The sequence below is a fragment of the Carettochelys insculpta genome, chromosome 9 (assembly GCF_033958435.1).
Source record: "Carettochelys insculpta isolate YL-2023 chromosome 9, ASM3395843v1, whole genome shotgun sequence".
NCBI lineage: Eukaryota > Metazoa > Chordata > Testudines > Carettochelyidae > Carettochelys > Carettochelys insculpta.
In genome coordinates this window covers 44081234-44106866 of record NC_134145.1, presented here as the reverse complement: position 1 = coordinate 44106866, position 25633 = coordinate 44081234, and the positions used below count along the sequence as shown (strand labels likewise).

General features: G+C 46.6%; 1 protein-coding gene across 1 annotated transcript in view; it reads left to right on the top strand.

Annotated features, from left to right (window-relative positions):
- Positions 1 to 25633, top strand: part of AKNAD1 (AKNA domain containing 1) — a 63069-nt gene extending 37436 nt beyond the window's left edge. Inside the window, exons 17-19 of the mRNA XM_075002664.1 lie at positions 10345 to 10429; positions 11184 to 11331; positions 24828 to 25633. Coding sequence (XP_074858765.1) covers positions 10345 to 10429; positions 11184 to 11331; positions 24828 to 24980 — 386 coding nt within the window. The 3' untranslated portion in view covers positions 24981 to 25633. The remainder of the gene's footprint in view (positions 1 to 10344; positions 10430 to 11183; positions 11332 to 24827) is intronic.

Genomic DNA, 25633 nt, shown 5'->3' with positions numbered 1-25633 from the left:
GGTGACATGTACCCAGTCAATATGGGGATAATTGAAATCCCCTATTATTACTGAATTTTTTATTTTGATAGCCTCTGTAATCTCCCTTAACATCTCAGCATCACTATCACTGTCCTGGTTAGGTGATCGATAATATATTCCTAGTGCCATAGTCCTATTAGAGGAAGGAATTGCTATCCATAATGATTCTATGGAACAATTTGATTCATTTAGGATTTTTACTTCATTTGAGTCTATATTATCTTTTACATATAGTACCACTCCACCACCTGCACGACCCATTCTGTCTTATATTTTATATCCCGGTATGATTCCGTCCCACTGATTGTCCTCATTCCACCAGGTTTCTGTGATGCCTGTTATGTCAATCTCCTCCTTTGATATGAGGTACTCTAGTTCACCCATCTTATTAGACAGACTTCTAGCATTTGTGTAAAAGCACTTTAAAAAACTACCACTATCTATATGTCTGCCCTTCACTGATGCATTGGATTTTTTCTTTTTATATGTGACTGTTTCTCATCTGATCTGGCCCATACTTTACCATCTCCCATCTTCTCTTTCTGACTGAAAGGATAGGAAATCTCTATCAATGGAGTCTTGTCTAAGAGAAGTCTCCGTCCAATCCACGTGCTCCCCTGCACCAATCGGCTTTCCCCCCATCTCTTAGTTTAAAAACTGCTCTATGACCTTTTTAATGTTTAATGCCAGCAGTCTGGATCCACCTCGTTTTAGGTGGAGCCCATCGTTCCTGTGTAGGCTCCCCCTACCCCAAAAGTGTCCCCAGTTCCTAATAAATCTAAACCCTTCCTCCCTACACCATCATCTCATCCACACATTGAAACTCTGAAGCTCTGCCTGTCTACCTGGCCCTGCGCGTGGAACTGGAAGCATTTCTGAGAATGCCACCATAGAGGTCCTGGATTTCAGTCTCCTTCCTAGCAACCTAAATGTGGCTTCCAGGACATCTCTCCTACCCTTCCCTATGTCATTGGTACCTACATGTACCACGACCACCGGCTCCTCCCTAGCACTGCATATAAGTCTATCTAGATGCCTCGAAAGATCCGCAACCTTTGCACCAGGCAGGCAAGTCACCATACGGTTATCCCGGTCATCACAAACCCAACTATCTATATTTCTAATGATCGAATCCCCCACTACTAACAGCTGCCTCTTCCTAACAACTGGTGTTTCCTCCCCCGGAGAGGCATCCTCGGCGCGAGAGGATAACATAGCACCGTCTGGAAGGAGGGTCCTAACTACGAGATGGTTTCCCTGTGCTCCCATTGACTGCTGTCCTTCCCCGAGCCTCTCATCCTCCTTAACAGCATCAGGGCTGTCAGACTGGAGGTGGGATAGCCCTACTATGTCCCAGAAAACCTCATCAGCATAGCTCTCTGCCTCCCTTAGCTTCTCCAGTTCAGTCACCCTGGCCTCCAAAGCCCGCACTCGGTCTCTGAGGGTCAGGAGTTCCTTGCATCGAGTGCACACATATGCCACCCACCCACAGGGCAGGTAGTTGTACATATTACACTCGACACAATAAACAGGATAGCCCCCGCTGTGCTGCTGGGCTTCTGCCTCCGTTGCCTGCTCTGATTCAATTTAATTTAATTTAATTTTATATATGGGGATTTTAAGTAAATGCTTCAGGTGGGGGATTATTATAAAGATTTATGTTTGAGGGCAATAGAATAACTAGCTCCCTCTAAACTCCCCTCTCAAAAATTCCTCCTGTTAGCAATCACCCTGGTCGCCTGCCAGCAGGGTTTATATGCTCTGGCCTTCCTGATAGCTCCTCCCTCTGACTACAGCTCAGCTCAGCCAATCAGCACACAGTGTTCCGATTCAAACCTAATCAAGGCTAACAGCTTCCAACTGCCACCCTGAGCACACGGCCTTTCAAACAAACACAGCTCAGCACTCCAAACACCAAACAAATGGACAGACACAAGCCCCCCAAACACAAAGAGCCACACGCTACAGAGAGCCACTTACCCCAAGCTGCTGTGGTTTGCCTCCTCCTTCTCCAGGACAGCCCTCTCAAAACTCCCTCCTGTTAGCAATCACCCTGTTCGCAAGCACCAGGTTGCAGGCTCCAGCACCAGGTCGCAGGTCACCTGTTATATTGATGTTTGGTTTTGGGGTTGTACGTAATTTTTAAATTTAATTATAGGTTTGCTGAATGCCTCCTATCAGAAGGACATTAGTTGTTTATTCAGATGATTTTTTTTTTTGTAAAATAAAAGACATCTTAAAAAACTAACTCCTTTAAATCAATTGTTGAGCATTACCTGCAGCAGTTTTTCGTTATGGACTCTGCCTGAGGCGCATGCGTGCGTGTGTTCCATTAATATATTCCAAGCCCAAAAGTGTTCCATGGCTAAATTAGTTTGGGAAACACTGGTTCTTCTTCGAGTGTCCCCATGGTTGCTCCACATTTAGGTGTCTCAGCACCCCTGTGCCCACTGGCCGTAAATTTGTAGGTAGCACTGTCCCTCCCTCAGCTGCCTGCACACACAGGGCACAGGCATGAGACACCTATAGCACTTATTGCACATGCACAGGCAGCCAACTACTCAGTTCTCTGATTGCTGCTGGCTTCGGTCACAACAGAAGTCCCTCACCTCAGTCACCTGAAAAAAAAAAAGTTGTCAAATCAAAAGAATAACTTACCTTCAAGGAACAACGAAATACAAGGAAAGGGAGACAGAGAAAAACCGCAGATACAGTTTCTTCTAAGCAGCACCAGCGCTACTAACTGCTCCGCTCCGTAGCGCAGCTGCTTATGGCCTGTTAATTCCAGTCGCAGACTGAAACAGCTACTTAAAACAAGGATCAAGCAGACAATGAGGGAAAGCCACAGAGACGTCATTCCCAAGTGACTCCAGCCCCTTTCAGCAGCTCTGCTCCATAGCACAGCCAGGCAAGTCAGTTTCACTCATGCCTGGCTGATGGGGTTTTTGAAATATGTTCTGCTTGTGGCCTTTCAGTTTCAGTTTCTGATGGCCATTCTCTGCATATGGTGTCTGGGTCAGGACTACAAGACAGACAGCTGCCTACACTGTAGGAAACTGACTAAACGGTCCAGAAGAGTGAAACTGCAACAGCTCCAGATCTGACAGATGGAACATGCTCTTACACCAGTGGACCACAACAACTCCCCCCTTATGCATAGCCCACAGGAGGTCGAGATCTCTGACAGGGCTTTGACAATGACAAGACCTAGGGATAAGGGGGAAATCCCCTGGAGCTAACAGTCTCACACCTCAGGTCTGTCTCCCAGCATTAAACTGACCAGCTCCAAGCATCGCACTGCCACCCTCCCTCTGGTTAAGGGGGTAGCCTCGAGTTCTTCGCCAAAAAAGCAACAGGAGGAGAGGGCTTGTTCATCCTCACACAAGACAGTGCATCTCTTTGACACCAGCCGCTATCCCAGTACTGCAGAGCAAGCTGGAAAAGAAGGAGCTACAGCTTGCTTCTGCCAGCAATACACCGGTGCCAGCAACTGCTGAAACTGACAAACTGGCACCGGTGAAGTGCACAAAAGCACTTAGCACGGCCATAGCCGCTCCTGGCCTTTCAGGACCAGCAGCACAGCGGGTCCCAGTACTGATGCCTCCTCCGCCATTTATTCCATAGTATATCACCTTGGTGCTGAGCACCCTGCTGCTTAGTGAAGGCTCTTTACGCAGCTCAAGGATTTAGCATGGACTTACTCAAGTGTCTGGTTCCGCAAGATTTTCTGATTCAGTTGATGACACATCTCAGAGAATTGGGAGAAAATTGTCAAAGCCTGTACAATTGTAACAGTGGCAACAGTAGGGGGTACCATCACCCGTGTCAGCCAGATGGCCATACTGAGATCTGTGGGCAGCTTCTCATCACCAGCCCCTTCCCCAGCTGTTACTTCAACCTGTACAGATATACAGACCACGACCGCCCAGTATTCAGGCACTGGACAAGTTGGAGTTTTCAGATGTTGAGGACTATGGTGCATAAACTAGAGGAGATGATCACTTGAATTCTCTACCCGCACCGCAATTCTCTCCCTCATCGTCCTTCACAGGCTCCACAATACCAGCACCTACTCCTCTCTCGGGTGATGACCCCAAGTGTTTTCAAGACCTCTTCAGGAGGGTCTTAGGCAGGCCTGAGATATCCCTCTTGACCCTGAGGGATACACATTACAAACTGTCTAATACCTTACACTCATCCACTCAGAGCAGAGTGGCAATACCAATTAATGAAGCCCTCCTGCATCCAGCCAGGCTTCTGGGGAACACCCCAACATCCATTCCATCTACGTTGAAGAGGCTGGATCAAAAGTACTATGGGGCCTCAAAATGTGCTGAATTCTTTTTCTCCCACACACCCTCTAACTCACTGATGGTAGAGGCCATGAATCAGAACACTAGATACCGGGGTGGAAAAAGTCATACCCATCGGACAGCCTAAAATTTTGCATCGCTAATTATAGGGCATTGCTTGCAAAATACACACCATGCCATTGACCACCTTTTCACCTTTATTGAAACAATTCAAAAGATCAATACAAAGCCATCATGAGAGAGGGCTCTCTCATTTTACAAACAGTATTACAGTCAGCTCTGGATGCAGCACACACTGTCACTAGGTCCCTAGTGCCTGCAATGGTAATGCAGTGCGTGCTCTGCCTACAACCATCTGGCATTTCCTGCAGAGGTCCAAACCACCACTGAGGATCTTTCTCCAGAATGTCTCAATTCTTCACAGAAAATACTAATGTGCTGCTTCACTCCCCCAGAGATTCATGGGTCACCTTACGTACTCTGGGTATCCAAACGGTGGCTGCAAACAGTAAACAAAACAGACAGTTTGGTCATACAGGCTCTGCCTCGTCAGTCGTTTTGAGCATTTGGTCAAGAGTCACCCAGCCCCACAGCTAGTGGGCTCCAGGACAAGCCACATGCCACCTTTGGCTCAAGTCTAGCAGCATTCTACCCTGAATGGCAAGCCATAACCACCACCAAGTGGGTCTTAATGATTGTACATCAGGGACCCCTCTTATGAGTCCATCCTCGTGCAAGACACACAACTTCTTCTACAGCTGGGAGCCATAGAAGAGGTACCCACTGAACACAGGGGAAAACAGCAGGTTGGAGACCCATACAAGATCTCGGAAATCTAAACTAGTGTGTACTTTGTCAAAGATTCAAGATAGCAACCTTAGCCACGATCATCCATGCACTACAGAAAGGGGATTGGCTGTCCACTCTTAACCTACAGAATGCTTATTTTCGTGTTGCCATCCACCCATCGCACAGATGATTCCTCAGATTTGTGATAGCAAAATGACGCTTCCAATATAAGGTGCTGCCCTTTGAGCTTCACACAGCACCAATGATTTTCTCAAAGGTCCTGGCACTGGTCACCACATATCTAAAAACACAGGGAGTAACCATCTTTCCCCACTAGATGACTGTCTAAAAAGAGGCCACCCCTTAGCTCAGAAGTAACAGACAACAGCTGTGATCAGAACACCATTCTTCAATCTGGGTCCATGCATAAACGTGCCAAAATGCACCCTGACACCAAATGCACACTCAAATTCATAGGGGCTCTTTTGGATTGCCAGACAGCCACAGTCTCGCTGCCTCTACACAGACTACAGGGCTACGTCTACACGTGCAGCCAACATCGAAATAGCTTATTTCGATGTTGCGACATCGAAATAGTCTATTTCGATGAATAACGTCTACACGTCCTCCAGGGCCGGCAACGTCGATGTTCAACTTCGACGTTGCTCAGCCCAACATCGAAATAGGCGCAGCGAGGGAACGTCTACACGTCAAAGTAGCACACATCGAAATAGGGATGCCAGGCACAGCTGCAGACAGGGTCACAGGGCGGACTCAACAGTAAGCCGCTCCCTTAAAGGGCCCCTCCCAGACACAGTTGCACTAAACAACACAAGATACACAGAGCTGAGAACTGGTTGCAGACCCTATGCCTGCAGCATAGATCCCCAGCTGCCGCAGAAGAAGCCAGAAGCCCTGGGCTAAGGGCTGCTGCCCACGGTGACCATAGAGCCCCGCAGGGGCTGGAGAGAGAGCATCTCTCAACCCCCCAGCTGATGGCCGCCATGGAGGACCCAGCAATCTCGACGTTGCGGGACGCAGATCGTCTACACGGTCCCTACTTCGACGTTGAACGTCGAAGTAGGGCGCTATTCCTATCTCCTCATGAGGTTAGCGACTTCGACGTCTCGCCGCCTAACGTCGAAGTTAACTTTGAAATAGTGCCCGACGCGTGTAGACGCAACGGGCGCTATTTCGAAGTTGGTGCCGCTACTTCGAAGTAGCGTGCACGTGTAGACGCAGCTCAGGCGATCCAAATCTACGGCTCACCTCATCATCATGCTGCAGGTCAGCCCCAGTGCAACTGCCAGACAGTGTCTGTCTCTCCTTGGCCATATGGCAGCAGCAATCTCCTCTGCACCCGTGCACGCCACTGGATAAGACCAGTGCAAGCCTTGTTCAGAGCAGTGTTCAGGCCCCATATCCATCCACTGAACAAAACACTGAGTATCCCAGCTACAGTCAGAGGCTCCCTCAGCTGGTGGATGCAGCCACAGAACCTATGTCAAGGGGTTTCCTTCCAGAGACACTTTCCCACTATCTCGCAGATCACCAACAATACAGTCTTCATAACGATGGACAATACAGCAAACAATGCATTGCATCAACAAATAGGACAGTGTACGCTTGAGACAACTCTGCCAAGAAGCAGTGCAGTTGTGGGAATGGTGTATCCATGGACATATCTACCTGGTGGCGGCCTACATACCATGCAAGAACAATATACTTATGGACAACCTCAGCCGCAGTTTCCCTCCCAATCATGGGTGCCACGTCTTCTGCAGATGAGGGTTCCCAGTGGTGGCTCTGTTTGCTTCAAGGGCCAACACATGCTGCCTCCACTATTGCTCCAGACGTGAATTTGGCCGCAATTCACTGGGGATGCATTCAACATCACATGGAGTGCACCTTCAGCATTCCCACTGATCCCTCTGATTCAAAGGATCGTGGTGAAGATAAAGCGGTACAGGGGCTGGGTTATACTACTAGCACCCAGATGGCCCACACAGACCTGGTTCCTCGAACATCTGTAGCTGTCCAGATGTCCCCCATATTGTCTTCCTTCCATCTTTTCACTCTTAACAGAAGAGGTCCATTTGCCACCCAGCCATCTGCTGCTTTCACTGCCATGTATCATTCCTTGTGGGCTGGTGGATTCAGAGCTGCACTGCCCACCTCATGTCCAAACGATCCTTGTAAACAGTAGGTGACCTGCAACAAAGAACACATACAAAAATGGCAACGCTTTTTAGGGCTTGTCTACACTAGCACCCTCCTTCGAAGGAAGGATGGTACGTAGGGTGTTGGGGGTTTACTAATGAAGTGCTGCGCTGCATACACAGCACTTCATTAAGCAAATCCCATCCCCCCACCCGGCCCCATGGCAACTTCAAAGTTTTAAGTTCAAAGTAGCAGCTCGTGTCTAGCCACGGCTCACCCGCCAGTACTTTGAAGTGTCGGGGCAACTTCGAAGTCCCTTTACTCCTCAAAATTTTGAGTTTTAAAACTTCGAAGTTGCCGTGGGGTGGTGGTGGGAATTTGCTTAATGAAGTGCTGCGTATGCACCACAGATCTTCATTAGTAAGCTCCCAACACCCTACTTACCATCCTTCCTTCAAAGCAGGGTGGTAGTGTGGACAAGCCCATAGTGTGGTGTCTGTCTCTCTCTCTTACACAGCACCTTGCTGTCAATTAAAGAGCCAACACACGCATGGCACCTCAGTTTGGTCTTCAAGGCCCTAACTGGCAAACCCTTCGAGCTGATCTCCACCTGCTCTTTGCTGCACTTGTCCATGAAAGTAGCTTTCCTTGTGGCAATCACCTCGGCATGAAGGGTGGGAGAGAGCAGTGCACTAATGTCCAAACCACCGTGTTCAACCTTTTACAAGGACAAAGTGATCCTCCACGCCCACCCAAAAATTCCTCCCAAAAGTACTTACCTCTTTCCACTGCAACAAGCCAGTGTACTCACCCGTCTTCTTCCTTAAACTGCAGACTGACACTAGAGATAGAGCCATACATACCCCCGATGTCCCTTGGGCCTTGGCTTTCTCCCTGCAGGGAATGCGGCCATTTCAGAAGTCTCCTTAGCCGAAAGTTCCTTTGGCATGCCTATCTCCAACAGAGGCTGTACAAATGGATCTCGGGATGTATAAGACTCGCCTACAATAAGGTTAATAAAGAACTTCCGGCGGGCATTTGTGCCCATTCCACATGTGCAATGGCTGCCTCTGCAGTCTTCCTCTGAGGCATGTCCACCGATGTGGACGTCTGCTCACACTTTCACTCCTGGGGCTGACCTGCAGCATGATGATGAGGTGAGCCGTAGATTTGGATCACCTGTAGTCTGTGTAGAGTCAGCGAGACTGTGGCTGTCTGGCAATCCAAAAGAGCCCCTATGAATTTGAGTGACACTCAAATGACACTGCTTTGTAGACACCTAAAAGTGGAGCATCCACAGGGACCCTCAGAGAAGGAGAGGTTACTCACCCTGTGCAGTAACTGGAGTTCTTTGAGATGTTGTCCCCGTGGCTGCTCCACCACCCACCCACCTCCCCTCTGCTTCAGATTCCTTTTTTGGCTTCCAGATCAGAGAAGAATTGAGGAATTGGCTGCCTGCGCATGCACAGTAAGTGTTAAAGGCATCTTGTGCCTGTGTCCTGCACACGTGCGCTGCCAAGGGAGGGACACTTCTACCTACAAATCTATGGCCAGTAGGTGCAGAGGCACTGACACACATAAAGGTGGAGCCAATCACAAGGATAACATGTTAAAGAACTCCAGTTACTGCACAGGGTGAGTAACCTCTCCTTTAATGAATCGTACCATATTAAATGGCGGTCTGATTCGATCAAGGAATGGATTTGGCAAAAGAAGCGAAAACAAAGTAAAGAGGCCACATATTTTGAAACACTGCTGAGTGGTTATATGAGCAGCAAATATGGTACACAGGGAGTTTGAGAAATGAATCTAGGATTAGGCTATTTTCTATTCTTAATGCAGGGTCCCACAGTGACTACCAGTTAGTGGGTCGCTCTGAACATTATTGAGGTATAATATAGACACTCCTTTCTGTTTTCCTGGTTGATATTTAGGGAACCTCTTAAATCTCTGTGCAGGGAGCTGTTCAAGAGGGAGGCCTGACTTCCACAGCTTACACATAGTACACATTATAAAAAAGTAGAAAAGATGAATGCAGTATATTGGGAATAGGAGGAGAAGAGGCAAGAAAAAAGATGAGAGGTGGATCAAGCTATTTCACCTTATCCTTTCTTTTCCTGTCATTTACTTCAGTTTCTTCTCATCCTTTTTAATGTGTTCCTCCTCCTCCTTTGTCTTTTGCCTTTTCAGGATTTATCATCTTTCTCATGTCAGTTTTCTGAAGCAATCATCCAGTACAACATTTATTCCTAAAGATGATGATGATGCATTCACATGGAATATTTCCAGCCTCAAATATTTAAAAAATATGAATCAGGTCTCCCCTGAAAGGTTGTGATTTTTTAAAATACAAATTGAGTTATTTTGTCTTCTCATTTTGAAACATTTAGAGTGCATTTAGGCCACAACTTCATTCTTCTCTCTACAATTATAAGCACTAGAAAGATCATTTTTAAATGAATTCTGAGATTCTGGAGTATGTGAATGTCTTCTGCAATTGGAGCTTTAAGAGAAACAGTAGTCATAATAAAGACATGATAAAATCATGCAAGTTGGCAACACAGCATGTTTAAAGACGGCTGGGTTCATTTATTAAATTGAGTGAAGAAATGCCTCTTTTGGGTATTTTTGCTGCTATTTTTTCTAATGAAAATTAGAACTAGAGTCGGCATTTCCAGTGGAGACAGTCTGGCCGTAATCCATTGACTGGAGCTGCTGAATTAGCAAATGTCAGTCAGCACAAAAGATCTTGAGAGCCAAAGCTGTGGAGTACCAAACTGTTAAAATCCACCTTCTGTTGAACATTTATTCAACTGTAATTCATAGCAGGGATTGTATGATACTCTCTGTTAACATATCTAAGAACAGACAAGCTGTGTCTGTATTATACATAACTAATGTGTTATGTAATGCCATGCTTAATTTGTGCCATTACTGAAGTTGTCCATTGTAACTGAGCACACACACATTTAAAAAAACAGCAATTGTGCTAAATACAAGAAAGTGTAGTTTTCTATGTATTTTGTTATATTTTGTTTAGTTATGGTCTCCAAAAATTCAGTTTCTTCACAGAAGAAAAGAATTGTTCCCAGCAGTGTTTGCAAAAGTGAGCAACCAGATCAGTTTGCATACAGACTTTCTGACATGTAAGTGTTATCAGTAGCTTTATATAAATTACCACCACAGAGGAGATGATCAATTGAAGATACACTGTGAGCCAAGTACACACTGATGTCCTAAATAGGCACAACTTCATGCCTATGCAATATTATACTGTATATTTGAAGATTAGTAATTAATAAGAGTAAACTATATAATGTAAATGTAAAACATGAACAGATTTTACAAGATTTTTTTGAAACCTTTCACTTACCATTGAAGAACTAGAAATTTAGCTAATTCCTTTAGAGTAGTTTTTAGTGCAGAGGTGTCTTTTCATTAAGTAAATGTATCATTATCATTCCAGATAACCAGCTTTGTAGTGATGGTTAGGTTGTCTTAAGCAATAATGATATTGCAGTGTGCTATTTATCTCAGAATTTTTTTTTTTTGTTATTTGTACATGTTACTAATATTACATCTGAAGAAGGGCAGGGGATGACAATGTGTGCAGAGGTAGGGAAGGTTGGCTAAAAAATTAAAAGTTTTTTAGGCTTTTGATGCTAGAGTCGTTTCCCCTTCACTGAAGGTTTGTTTGTCTGTGACTGTAAGAGACACATGTTATAAATGTAATACTAATTATGCAGTGGTATTTTATGGTTAAACAAATGAGGATCCCTCCTGAAATTATAATGCAAGGATGCTAAAAAGTTACAGATATTGAATGCACATTGTTTAAACGGTGTTTTTGTTTTGTAACTATAAAATGTTTTTGCAAATATTTTATATGTTACCTTCTAGACACAACTTAGAGACTCCCAAAACCTGCTACTCAGGGATGCATGATACACTTACTCTTTCACATCAATACCTACCCAACAGGAAGGTTTATGGAAGTAACTCATTGGTCAATATCAGAAACAGACACACCAATGATATGGATGTAAAGGTAAGAATTTAGGGTGTGATTTTTAGAAAATGCATAAATGACAGAGGATCAACAATTCCCACTGACTTTCAGTGGCACTTATGAAAATCCCACCCATAGATGCGAATGATTATAATCTAACCTGTCTCCCATTCAGTACTTTGTCAGGTGCTGTGTTTTATTGGCTTTCAAATATGAAAGTGTGTTATTTGTTAACTTGTCATTCTTAACTTTTGGGGTTTTTTTTTTCAGTAAGTTCTATTTTGCCCCAGTAAAAGAAATATATTCCCAAATAAATTTCAACAAAAGGCTAAGGTATTGTCACTGACCCAGTTGTGGGTTGCCCTTGAGGGTTTTGAGACGCATCAGTCACTCAGAGATCTCAAGTGAGATTGAGTACTATGCCTCTAAAATGCACAGCACAGAACTTCCAGCCTAGGTAGAAAGGAGGCAAAGGTGGCTTTATGCCACTTTTGCACCTTCTAGATCTCTGGGTCTGCTTTGTTGCCTACAGTAGAATTTGGACTGCCCTGGAGGTCTGTCTAAACTACAGCAATCTGCCTGGGATGCCCAGAATCTCCGATATAGAACTTCTCCCTCATCACACTTGTCCCTCCCCTGCACTGGGACTTGGGAAAGTATCCTTGGAAGGCAACCTTACAGTTGTTCACTGCAACACCTACACTGGGGGAATCCTCCCTTCTTCTTTGAGTGGTCCCCATGGGTGCTCCACAGTAGGTGTCGGGCTCGCCCCGGTGCCGCAGCTCGGAAATTCTTCAGCAGTCTCCGTCGGGTCGCGCATGCGCCGATGCGCGTCGGCTCTTCATGCGCTTACGGTCACATGCACGATCCAGTCCCCGCCAGTTCCTTCTCAACCGCCAACGGCTGCAGATGGAATCCTCTCCGGCTCCAACGCCCGAGACAGATAAACTCATTTTATTCGTGTTAATAGTTATAATAATAATAGTTAGCAGTTACATAGTTATTATAGTATTAGTTTACCGTGTTTATAGTTGGTTTTAGAAGTACAAGACTGTTTTAAGCATTGGAGCGGCCACCTCTGGGCGGGCCCGCTAGTTTTGTCAAGCCTTCAAAGGCCAACAGTTGCTATTGTTTGGCAAATAGACTGTTAAGTGTGCTGTTAACACTTAAGGACTCAGAGAGTTAAATTCTAACAATGTCGTCCCCCGGTTTTAAGAAGTGCGAATCTTGCCGGGAGGCCATGCCTGCTTCGGATGGCCACAGCAGATGCATCCGGTGCCTAAGGGAGACCCACGTTCCCCAGAAGTGCTCCCATTGTTCTAAATTAACAAATAGAGCTAGGAAAGATAGAGAGACAACCTGCCTCATCAGAGAAGCCCATAAGGAGGGCTCTTCAGGATTGCACAAGAGGAAGGCTGCCTCTTTGACCTCCTCTGTGCAGAAGAAGAGAAAAGCTTCTCCAGCTCGATCCCTGCCCGTTACCTCTGGGAGCGGGATGAGCGAAACAAAGGGCCTGGGCACGCTGGCTTCTTCTGCTGAGAAAGCCGCGGCGCGTGCACCCGCGCAGGGGCCCACAGTTCTTAAGGAAACGGCACCGAGGGCCGTGCAGGCACCGGACAGACCGGCACCAGCTTGTGCGGCACCGAAAGTTTCGGCTCCGACGGCACCGGAGCAACACTCGGCACGAAGCCCTATGGGGCTGAGCGAAGCACCCCAAGCAGCACCGGGAATGACGGCACCAGGGGCAGCGGAAACTAGCACGGCACCCACTACGGTGCCGAGCCCTCTGGCACCGATCAGACCACCCGTGATGCCTGAAAGAGCAAAAGCTAAAGGAAAGACCCGGCACCGCAGTCCCTCCCCTGAGGTAATTGCACTGCCATTATCGCCGCAATCCCCACCAGAGATTCGACGAGCAGCAACACCTTCAGCCTGCCACAGACGTCCATCTCCCTTTCTCCAAAGTCCATCTCATGAAGTTGCACGCTTCTCACCATCATCTAGCAGAGACCCCTATGAGTATTCTCACAGAGGGTCTCACCATACATCGGTGTCATCTCGACGGTCACGGCATTCCCTGCATCACCCTTAGATCTTTGGGTCATGGTCCAGGTCCCCATCACCGGGACCCTGTCCCTGTTGCTATGACCGCCACCATTATACAGGACATCAACATAGGAGGTCTGCATCTCATCATAGATCTCCGTCAACTTCTCCTCAACGCCACAGTGCACAGCTTCCACCTGGGGGAACACCGCAAGTTTCCCAATCAGAGGCTGGATCAAAAGATTTTGAGCCTCACCTCGAAGCTTCAAAAGGGCAACCATATGAATACAGCCAGGATCCTGAGGAACTGGAGGAGAGATACCACAGGGATGCCTCCTCATCCTCTCCAGACGAAGCGGTGGTTCCTGGGGACACTCTCCCCCCCAGATGACCTAAAACAATTCCAGGAGCTGTTCAAAAGGGTAGCTCAATCTCAGGACATTCAGGTGGCGGAAGTGCAGGAAAAGCACCACAAGCTTCTTAAAAACCTCAGGCCCCCGTCCTCTTCTAAAATAGCTATACCATTGGACGATGCAATTATGGAGGCAGCCACTAACATATGGCAAACTCTGGCCTCCGCTCCTCCTACCAACAAAAGGGCAGACAAAAAGTACTTCGTCCCTGCTAAAGGTATGGAATTCTTGTTTAGTCATCCACAACCAAATTCGCTAGTGGTTGAATCCTCTCAACATAGATCCAAAACGTCCCAGTATAAATCTGGGGGACTGGACAAGGATATAAAGAAACTGGATCTGCTTGGTAGAAAGGCCTACTCATCATCTACCCTGTTGCTTCGCATGGCTAACTATGCTGCCTATTTGTTGAACCACAATTTCGACAACTACTCCAAACTTACCGCCCTCATGGACTTCCTCCCGGAGGATAAGAAGCCGATCCTTAAGGCAATTGTACAGGAAGGTTACGCGGCTTCTCGAGCAGGCGTCCAGATTGCATTAGATGTAGCGGACACAGCGGCTCTTGCCGTAGCCACTGCGGTTGTAATGCGCAGGGAATCATGGCTCCACACCTCCGGCATTCGCAAGGAACTACAAGTAAAATCAGCAGACCTTCCCTTTGACAAAATGAAATTATTTGCCGAATCAGCCGACTCAGTCTTACACTCTAGTAAAGACTCCAGAGCGACACTTTGGACTTTGGGGATATACACCCCACCATACAGAAGGAAAAAGTTTTATCCTCAGCAACACCATTATGGTTACCAACCGCAACGTACCTACTTTCAACGGGGGTATGATCAGGGACATCATCAACAGCCACGTTACAAGGCCCCTAGACATCGACCTCAACAAGGCAACGCCTCCTCAGGGCAAAATATAAGACAGCAGGTTTGACGGGTACGTCAAGGGTCGCGAAACCAAGACCGTATCTCAGTGCCAATCTCAGTACATGTTCCATCACCGACTCAAGCCATTCTACCCACAATGGAAAAGCATCACTTTGGACAAGTGGGTATTGGAGATTGTAAACACGGGATACACGATCCCCTTCCAATCATTACCTCCACCAAATGCTCCCACCGCACCCCTTCTCAGAGACCCCTCTCACCTACTGGAACTAAGGCGGGAGGTGGACCACCTCCTATTCATAGGGGCGGTGGAGAGAGTACCGGAGCAATTTCAAGGCAAAGGTTTCTACTCCAGGTACTTCCTGACAGAGAAGAAGACAGGAGGGTGGAGACCCTTTTGGATCTACAGGCACTCAACCAATATCTGCGCAGACAGCACTTCAAGATGACGACGATGGCTTCAATAATCACGGCACTAGACGACGGAGATTGGTTTGCAGCCCTCAACTTACAGGATGCGTATTTTCATATCGCAATTCATCCAGAGCACAGGTGCTTCCTCCGGTTTATTGTTGGCACAGATCATTTTCAGTACAGAGTCCTTCCATTCGGCCTCTCTTCAGCGCCCAGAGTCTTCACCAAGACCCTATCGGTCGTGTCAGCATACCTGCACAGACAGGGTGTTTTCATCTTCCCGTACCTGGACGATTGCCTGCTAAAGGGAGCTTCCCGGGCAGAGGTATTACGGATGATACACATTACCACAAACACATTTACCTCACTGGGCCTCATCATCAACTTCTCAAAGTCAAAGACCAACCCCACGCAAAATATAGAATTTATAGGGGCTCGGACAGATTCTGTCATGTCAAGGGTATATTTGCCTGATGCCCGTTTTCGTGCCATCGAGTCTCTATTACAACTAATAACATACAGCCCCACTGTCTCAGTCCTAACGTGCTTACAACTACTGGTGCATATGGCGAACACCACGTTTGTGGTACAAAACGCCAGGCTGCACATGCGAGGATTGCAGCATTGGTTGGCAACCGTGTACAAACCATCAATCCATACCGTTCACAAGATGGTGTCACTCACAACGGAGACATGAAGGTCACTAACATGGTGGGCAGACCCCAAGAATCTACTAACAGGGGTGCCCTTCCGCCAACCACAAATTACTGTTTTCATTACAACAGATGCTTCCCATACGGGATGCGGGGCACACATGGACAACAAAACCACTCAAGGTTTACGGTCCCCCGCAAAGAAGACACTGCATATAAACATATTAGAACTCAGTGCAGTGTTCAATGCATGCAGGCATTTTCAGAATTATCTGCGCGGAAAAATAGTCGGCGTAAATACCGACAACACCACCACCATGTTTTATATAAACCGACGGGGGGGGCAGGTCTTTTACACTCTGTGCGGAGGCGGTCCGACTGTGGAACTGGTGCATTGCCCACAATATAACCATCAAAGCTTCATACTTACCGGGTGTCCACAACGTAAAGGCGGACCAACTCAGCAGACACTTTGCGCCCACACACGAGTGGCAGATCCGTTCAGACCTGCTTCACTAAGTGTTCCGCAGATGGGGTTTTCCCCAAATTGACTTGTTCGCCACTTGCGACAAGAAGAAATGTCCCCGATACTGCTCCAGAGCGGGCATGGGACAGGGGTCTTTGGGGGACGCCTTCATGATCCCATGGAAGGGCCCTCTACTTTATGCGTTCCCTCCCACAACACTCATACACAAGGTCTTGGAGAAAGCCAAAAGGGAGAGAGCACGCATGATACTCATAGTCTCGACCTGGGATCGGCAACAATGGTTCCCATTGCTTCTACGCATGGCACAGCATCGGCCGTTTCCCTTACCAACAGTGCCAGACATTCTCACACAGGCTCGGGGGTCAATACTGCACCCACACCCGCAAAGACTCCGGCTACAAGCATGGTTAATCCATGGCTCAGCGCCCTAGAGACTACATGCTCAGAGGGAGTGCAGCAAGTCCTGGAATGTAGTCGGACAACTTCCATCAGAATGAGTTATCAACACAAATGGTCACGTTTTTCCAATTGGTGCTCTTCCAAGCACCTGACACCTCGGGACGCCACTATACCTATGATTCTGGACTACCTGCTACAACTCAAACAAAAGGGACTCTCTCTATCCTCTATAAAGGTTCATCTGGCAGCTATATCAGCTTTTCGACATGAAGAGGATGGATCAACCATATTTGCCCATCCTGTTGTCTCACGCTTCCTAAAGGGGTTGGTAAATCTGTACCCCCCTCGGAAACCAGTACCGCTGTCATGGAGTTCAGACTTAGTTCTACACACGCTCTCGGGACCGCCCTTTGAACTATTGGCTACGGTCCCCCTTCGACTACTTACCATTAAAACAACCTTCCTCCTGGCAATCACGTCAGCTCGCAGAGTGAGCGAGCTTGCAGCCATAGTGTCCACACCACCCTGCACGATATTCTCAAAGGAGGCGGTGGTCTTACGTTTGCACCCAGCCTTCGTTCCAAAGGTCTCTTCGGACTTTCATACCAACGAACCAATAGTATTGCCCTCGTTCTATCCTAAGCTTCACAACTCGAGTGAAGAGGCACGGTTGCACTTACTGGACGTAAGAAGGGCACTGGCCTTCTACATCGATAGAACTAAACTTTTCCAGAAAACGGACAGACTCCTGGTGTGCATTGCATCCAGGTCAAAAGGGGAAGCACTATCTTCGCAGAGGATTTCAAATCACATTGTGTCATGCATAAGACTGTGTTACGAGCTTCGCAAGACTCCTCTACCAGTTCCGCCCAGGGCCCACTCCACTAGGGTGATGGCGGCGTCGACGGCCTTCTTCAAGGAAATTGCGCTGAGAGACATCTGCAGAGTGGCGACGTGGTCTTCCTATGACACCTTCACCAAGCACTACGCCATGCACAGGATGCTTGATGAGGATACACGCCTGTCGACAGCAGTCCTTTCAAGGGCAAGCTGTGCATAAATCAGGTACCCACCTCCTTTTTCAGGGAGTGGGGGGTTACTGCTGGGTAGTCACCTACTGTGGAGCACCCACGGGGACCGCTCAAAGAAGAAAGAGAAGTTACTCACCTGTGTAGTAACGATGGTTCTTCGAGATGTGTCCCCGTGGGTGCTCCACTACCCACCCGTTCCTCCCCACTTCGGAGCTCTGTTTGTGTTTTTCAGAGACGTCCGGAGCGGTTGATCAGGAACTGGTGGGGACCGGATCGCAAACGTGACCGTAAGCGCGCGAAGAGCCGACACGCATCGGTGCATGCGCGACCCGACGGAGACTGCTGAAGAATTTCTGAGCTGCGGCGCCGGGGTGAGCCCAACACCTACTGTGGAGCACCCACGGGGACACATCTCGAAGAACCATCGTTACTACACAGGTGAATAACTTCTCTTTGGGTGGACAAAGGGATTTTAGGGGTCCTTTCATGCAGAATAAAGTAGCTAAACCTGGAGTAGAGCTCTCATCCCAGTTGTTATGCTTTATATAACACAAGCTAAGCAACAGTCACACTCCATACACCTCATGCACCAGGCTATAGCCTTACGTGGCTCCTAAATGCCACACACATGCAATGGGAAAGGATACTTTGTAGGAATGGCACAAGAAAAGTATGGAAATTCCCTGGGTGTGATGGGTTAAACAGTTTAAAAAATACAAAGTATTGGCTAACTTAGATCAAGGCAGTCCAGCACAGGACTTCACATAAGAGTAACCTGAAGGGCAACTTACTTTTATTGCTTACAGTCCCTCCCTTTCCTGGTTCCAGTATTCAGTCACATTGTCTCTTCTCATGCAGGACTTCTTTCAGTTGTCCTGCCTATTGTTCGTACATGCAATTGCATCATGCTTCTTGGCCACAGAATACTGCTTCCTGTTATTAACAGCTTGTGTCTCTACTCAGCTTTTCCCCTAGTTCTTTGCAGCCAAGTTCTCAACTACTGACTCCAGCCTGCCCCCACCATCAGGCTCAGATAGCTGGCTGTCTTCTTGAACCAAATACCCACAAGCCTTCTGGTTACTGCTGCTTTTTCCTAGTCCCCAGAAAGGTCTCAGATGCTTAACTAGATATCCATTCCTTCCAAAATGGCTTACAGCTCCCTCATTAGCATCCTTTTCTTCCAGTCCCTGCCAGAGGAGAAAAGAGTCCTCATTCATGGACAAGCAATTTATATTGATCCAGTTGAGAAATTAATTTCATCAAGATTTTATTGGCAAAATGTAGACTTAAAAAATGTTATTTGAGGATATGCTTTTCTAACCTTTGTAGTACAGGACTATCAAAAGTTTTATTTTAGATGTTCTCTCACTGTCTTCATGGCAAGTGTGTCACACAACAGGCAGGGAACAGATTAATTCTCAAATATTTAATGTTGACTATAACTAACATTTGTGTACATTACTTCAGCGGTGGCTTTTAGTGGGAATTCATGAGTTAATTTGCACACACACAAATCAGGAAACCAAATATCCAAAAACCAACCCAGTGTACACTCGTCCAAGCCCAGTGCAGAGGGGAGGCGTAGTGGTGGGTTTTAGAGCAAGCTCAGTTCATATTGGCAACCACTAGGCTATGTCTACACTACACCCGTCTGTTGACAGAAGTTACTGTTGGAAGAGATCTTCTGGCAAAACTTCTGTTGACAGATCGTCTCCGCGTACAAAAGCTGATCAAAAGAGCAATCTGCTCTGTCAGTAGTGAGCAGCCACACTTCCTGGCCACTTTCTCAACAGAATGGCCAAGCAGAAGCACAGCAAACAGGGCTGCTCAGTGAACCGGAAACCCCGTCTGTCAACAGAGGCCCCTGTCTGGAGCATCTACATGGATTTTTTGTCAACAGAGACTGTCAAGAAAGATGTTGTTCATCATTGCAGAGAGGCAGAGCGCTGCTGGAGGAAGTGCCTAGTTTTGTCGCCAGACTGTTGACAAAATGCATTTTGTGTGTAGACGCTCCATGAGTTTTGTCGATAAAACCCTGGTTTTACTGACAAAACTCTTTAGTGTAGACATAGCCCTGTTGTATGTGGCTCTGTCCAGCTCCTTTGACAGAGTTGCAGCCGGTGTTTCTGCTAATTATTTCCATCAATGGGCAGAATACATTTTGTCATGTGTACCAAGGCAGGTGCAGATGCGCACCAGCAATAGCAACACATGCTGACCGCTGTGGGTGACTCTGGGTGCTCTGCTAATCAGCTGCATGGCAGTGGAATCTCTCTTGGGAGGTCGCCCAGGCACTCAGCTTACAGAGAACACAGGTCAAAACACCACTCAGGTCTGGCCCTGCAGGCCAGGAGCTGCTGCTTGTTCTCCAGCCTCCCCGCCCTAGAGACTGGAGCTGAATTAGGTGGTAGTGCCGGGGTTGGTTAGTGTCCACTGTTTAATATAGTGCATCCCTTGAATCAGGAGGCTAAATTAGCCCTTACTCCTGTTTCTCCCTCTTATTTTTCGTAATGGGCGGGCATCATGCTTCTCTATGCTATGGAAGAGTTTCTCTGTAGTTGTAGAAGAGAATGACATATAGCAGACCTGGTATTCTCCAGTACACATCCTCCTCCCACACTCTGCATTATTTTCTTAGCTGTACAGCTTTATGTGTGGCTACAGAATAAGCTGCATACAAACGGATACAAGCACCTGCTCTGGCCAAGAAAAAACAACAGAAACAGTCTCTCTGCAGCACTCTTGAAATACTTGAGAGTAGAACTGTGGAATGTGACATAGATCTTAGCTTGAGCATCCTGCCACAGGGCTCTCCCATGCTTTATGAAAATTGGCTTATGAACATGATTAATTGAAAGATGCTTTAGACTAAGTATCCTACATAACATCAGTTTTAATGTTACTATCTGCTGGATGTGTAGGTTGTGTTTTTGTGCATGTATCCTTGTATGTGAAGTTAGAAATATGAACTGTGGAGCTGTTTATATAATTTTAAGTGTGCTAATGAAGGCCATCACTGATACCCTGGAACCTGGATGGCTTCCTGATCAAGTCAACATGTGAGTAGCCTTGTTTGTCCCATAAACCCAAGCTATGGTTGGTCCTAGAAAAACAAGTGGCCAGGGCACCTGATTCTGAGATCCATTTTGGGTCTGGTAATTTTCTGCACAAGGTGAGAAAAGTTTGAACTAAGCACAAAAATTCCCACCTTGAGCAAAAGAATGCTTTACCTAGAGAGGTGTTGGAATCTCCAGCCCTAGAGGGTTTTAAGTCCCAGCTTGACAAAGTCCTGGTTGGGATGATTTAGTTGGGGTTGATCCTGCTTTAGGTAGGGGGCTGGACTAGATGACCTCATAAGGCCCCTTCCAGCCCTAGGATTCCATGATTCTATGAAAAGAGCTATGGGGAAAGGGGGACAAACAACAGAGAGTTGCCAGACACCAGGAGACCACCCCTCCTCAACCCCCTTACCATCTAAGATGCTGTTTAGAAACATCTAAGACTGAACAGGGGAAGGCTCAGGCTCAAACTAGGGGGCTCCTTATTTTGTAAAATAGATGTTTAGAACAACTTGCAACCACTTAAATCCTACTTTTTCTATTTAATAAAAACACTTCTGTTTATTATCAACCCCAGTGTAAATAAATGTTACCTGGGGGAGGGACCAACTTCAGTGCATCTCTCGCCTTCATTGACCAAGAGGGAAGACTTCTGAGCTTTGTCTGTGTAAAAGTTTTACACAGGGTAAAATGGATTTGTTTGGGATTTTTGTCACGTTTGGGGGTTGGTTTCCTGGTTGCTGAGCATAGTTCCCTGTAGGCTGTGCAGCTGTGTGCCCATGCAAGAGGAAATGAAGGGCCATGCATCTAACTAGTGGAGTCGCCTGTTGTTTCACTAATTAGGTGCCTCCTGTACCATAGAGAAGAAGAGGAGGGTGAACTGAGGGCAGGGGAGGGACAGAATAGGAGGACAGGAGGGAGGTGAGTGAAGATCAGGTGGGATTGGGAACTAAGTTTGGGGCATTCCACTCCCAGCCAAGCTGTCTGTGACAGCCAGGGAAAGCCAGTGGCAGCCTGCAGGCAGGCAGATGGGTCTCAAGACTTCATTTCAGTCCCAGCTAAGCTGCTGGCGGCAGAATCCTGAAAGTCCCAGCTGTACCTGCACTGGAGCTGCAGGCAGAGGGGAATCTGACTCTTTCAGCTTCATCTGGGCGGCCTGGGGACTGAAAGACACTGAAAGTCACAGTGCGGGCTGGGAGGAGAGAAGTTCTGGCTGGAGCAGAAACTGTGTTTGGTTTGTTTTTAAAAGGAATCCAAACGCTTGTGTTTTTAACCTGTCAAGTCTGAGACCCAGCTCAGGGGCTGCAGTGATAGTGTCCAGGAGAGATGCCTCTTCCCAAACAATTTCTAAAACTTAATGGAAATCACTCAGACTCCAGACAGGTGATTTCCATAAGGTTTTAGAATTTGTTTGGGGACAGGTATTAAAAACCATTAAGGCTAGATCTTTGTTATCTAGGTTAGTTCTGGCTCTTCAGAGCACTTCAGTGACTCATAAGTAGCAAGAGCGAGGTTTGGTATTAAGCTTTCTGGGATGAAGCCCATATTTGCAAGCTTTTAGAATCATGATGGCAAACGCTAAAGCTGCATGTTAAGGTGCTCCCTTTTCTCAAAGGGTATTTTGAAACTTTATCTACTCTGATTTTTTAAGTTGGTGAAAAAATCTGAAATCAGGGAAAATTTTGCCTTTTCTCTGCATTTGCAGTGTTGGGCTCTAAACAATCCTTTAAAAAAAACAAACCACTTGATTTATGTCCCATTGTATTTAGTGTTTTCATTTGTTTGTGCTGTGTTGCTTTATTTTTAAAATAGTTTGTGAGGTATTATATTAAATTGGTATCCCTTAGAATTTGTATAAGCCTGAGTGAATACCTTTTGCTCTCCTTACAGAATTAGAAACTATTGATACTTGCAATGAGAGCATAACTAATTCTAGATGACTCATATATTTACTTAACATCTTAAAGCTGAGCTACATGTGCAGCTGATATGCATATAACAGGGATGGTTTTGTGAACTGCTAAAATCCAGAGAATGGTATTGTTTTGGTTATTGCTTCATTTTTGAGAGAGATTTGGTTGTTTATGGAAAGTAGGAGTAAACTGGGCCTTGTTATCACCTTTTTGAGTACCACACTTCGGTGTGTTTGCCAGCTTGAGTTGTTCGAAGGGATGATAAAATACATACACTCCAAAAGCAGTGTTAATTTTATTTAATTTCCAATTAAATATCTCAAGCTATATACACTCATCCCTCATTTAACAAGTACTTTACTTACGAGTACTTGCTAAAACGAGGGACACACAATACCACCCTTTGTTCACTAAATGAGTGAACTTCCCCCCATATATATAAGCCCACCCTGGGGTCCCTGCCTGGGGTGCAGAGAGACCTGCAGCCCCACAGCTGGCTCTGCTCTAGCCATGGGGTCCCTGGTTGTGGGGGCGGGAAGACCCACAGTCCTGCATCTGGAGCCGTCTCCCTTTCTTCCCTCAGACACGCAGCTGACAGCCCTGCGGCTGGAGGAAGAAAGGGAGAAGGCTCTTTGTCTGGTTCCCTGTTGTGCTGGCAGGAACGTGAAACTGACCAGCCATGAGCTGATCAGTTTCCAGGTCCCGCAAGCCATGGAGAGACTGGAACCAGCCTGGCCCTGGTTCCCAGCTCCTGCCACTCTGGGAGACAGGAAACTTACCAGTCTTGGTGGTTCCTGGCTCCCCTCCCCTTGCAGGAAAATTGGAGTTACGCAGGGGTTGCAGGAATAACACCTGGGTAACTCAAGTGTTTACTGTATTAATCCCCACCACCTGCCCCACAGACCTCACCCGTGACCAGGTTTTTTAAACCCCCCTCCCCAAGGTCCCAAACTGCCCCCAGCCTTAGACACACCCCCAGCCTTACAGCCCCTCATTAGCCCCAAACTGCCCGCAGCCTTCAACTCCCCCTGCAGCCACACACTGCCCCCAGGCTTACACCCCCCCCCAGCAGCTCCAAACCACCCCCAGCCTTACACCCTCTAGCAGCCCCAACCTTCCCCCAGTCTTAGACTCCCCCGCATCCCTAAACAGCCCCAGCCTTATCCACGCCTCCTCCTCCCCCTCCACAACTTCTTCACCCAGGCTGCTAAGCTGGGTGGCTCCCCCACCCCTCCTGCTCCCAGCAGATAAGTGGTTAAAACCAATTAACTCAAGTGTTAAGGTTTCAGCACCTAGGCATAAGGTAATTGCTATCCCTAATGATAGAGAAAGCTGCCATTTCCAGCAGCTCTCTCTATTGATAGATACCTGCCTGAGGCAGCAGTGTTAAGAAACTGCAAATAGCTTTTTTTTAACACCCACATGCAGCTGGGAAGTGCCCAGCTGGCGACCTTTAACAAATCTACTGGGGCCCATGTTTGGGTCTTGCCTCATAGGCTGGGAACCCCAGCTCTACGTACATACACTACATCCTATTTCTGGTGCCAAACTATTCAAATACATCAGAAAAGCACCTAAATGCAACTGGTTCATGTCACGTTACGAGCACTTGGAACAAACTGGAGACTTCTACACGCATTTTAATGGGAATTTAGCGTTGCTCTTATGAGTTTTTGCCTACGAGCAGAAATTTGGGAACCAATTGTGCTTGTATAGCGAGGGATGGGTGTATTGTGTTAGTTATTCCTTGTTTTTAATAGTCTTCCGTGTCTATGAACTTTTAAATATATACATTTGTTTGTTTGTACTGGTGGTGCCTAGGTGCGCCTTATCTCCGTATTGGCGCACATGCCAAAATTGTCTGCCCCAGATGTTAAAAAATAGAGGGACCATTGGTGCTGAATCCTCCCAGAGCCAAAGTAATTCAGTGTCTATGTTGCTCTGCAGGGATTTGGTAACCCACTTCTCTTGCTTGCCTTGGAAAGAGCAAACGATCTGGCCCAGCAGGCCAGGGAGGGTGGGGAGCCCCAGAGAACAGGCAAGCAGTCGTCAGTGGCATGATCAACACGTCAGGGAACAACTCTAAGGAGATTTCTGCGATTTATCCCATCACACCTCTGTTCCCTTGCCAGTTGTTCTATGTGTGGCACCATTTATCTTTAAAATGTGTATATTACCATAGAGAGTAAATATCAACTATTCAGTAATTTGACTGTTTTAAACCCAGATGTTAAACTCTACTTTGGATCATGCCATACAAACTGCAATCTGTTTGAAGGAAACTACGGAACGAATGGCACAAGTAGTTGCAGAAGATCTAGCTAAAGTCAAAACTCATCGAAGCAAGCAGTTGTTTAACTGGTCCACTTCAAACATTTGAATTTTTGTCAGCTGAAAGGTAAAGACAGAATGTTGCAGATGAGAAAAAGGTGGATTGACAAATATTGAAAAAGTTAGAAGCGCAGCTGCCCTTAGGTGGGGTAGTAGCAATGATTCAAGATCAGAAAAACAAACGGGAGTGCCAAGTTCATAAATGAAGATTCCTTGAAATTTGTCACATCTATTAGTGAAGAATGATTATACAGCAAAATTCCCTCAGCCTTCAATTATGGTAATTCTTTATAGAATTGTTTTAGGTAACCAAGCCTAACTGCAGTGTCTCATATGTGTAATTTGGGGCCAAGAAGGTGTTATCTCGTCTGTCACTGAATGTTCTCAGCACTAGAGAAGTCCAGCTCTGTATCCTGTTTGGTGCTGAACATCATACAGGGAAATGACTGAAATCCTTTGTTCTTTGATAATCTTTTTTAAAGATGTTACCTGTGACATTGTCAATTTTTGAAGGACATATTCAAAGAATAGTTTGAATTGTTACATATTTCCTTTTGTGCATTTCACTAAATTGTCTTTCATCAACCCTGCTATTATTCTAAAATGTCACTATCTGTACTGAGATGTTATTTGTTGGATTTGGCATTCATAATACAGCTAATTCAAAGCTACAGCTATTTCAGCATTATGAAATAAAAAACT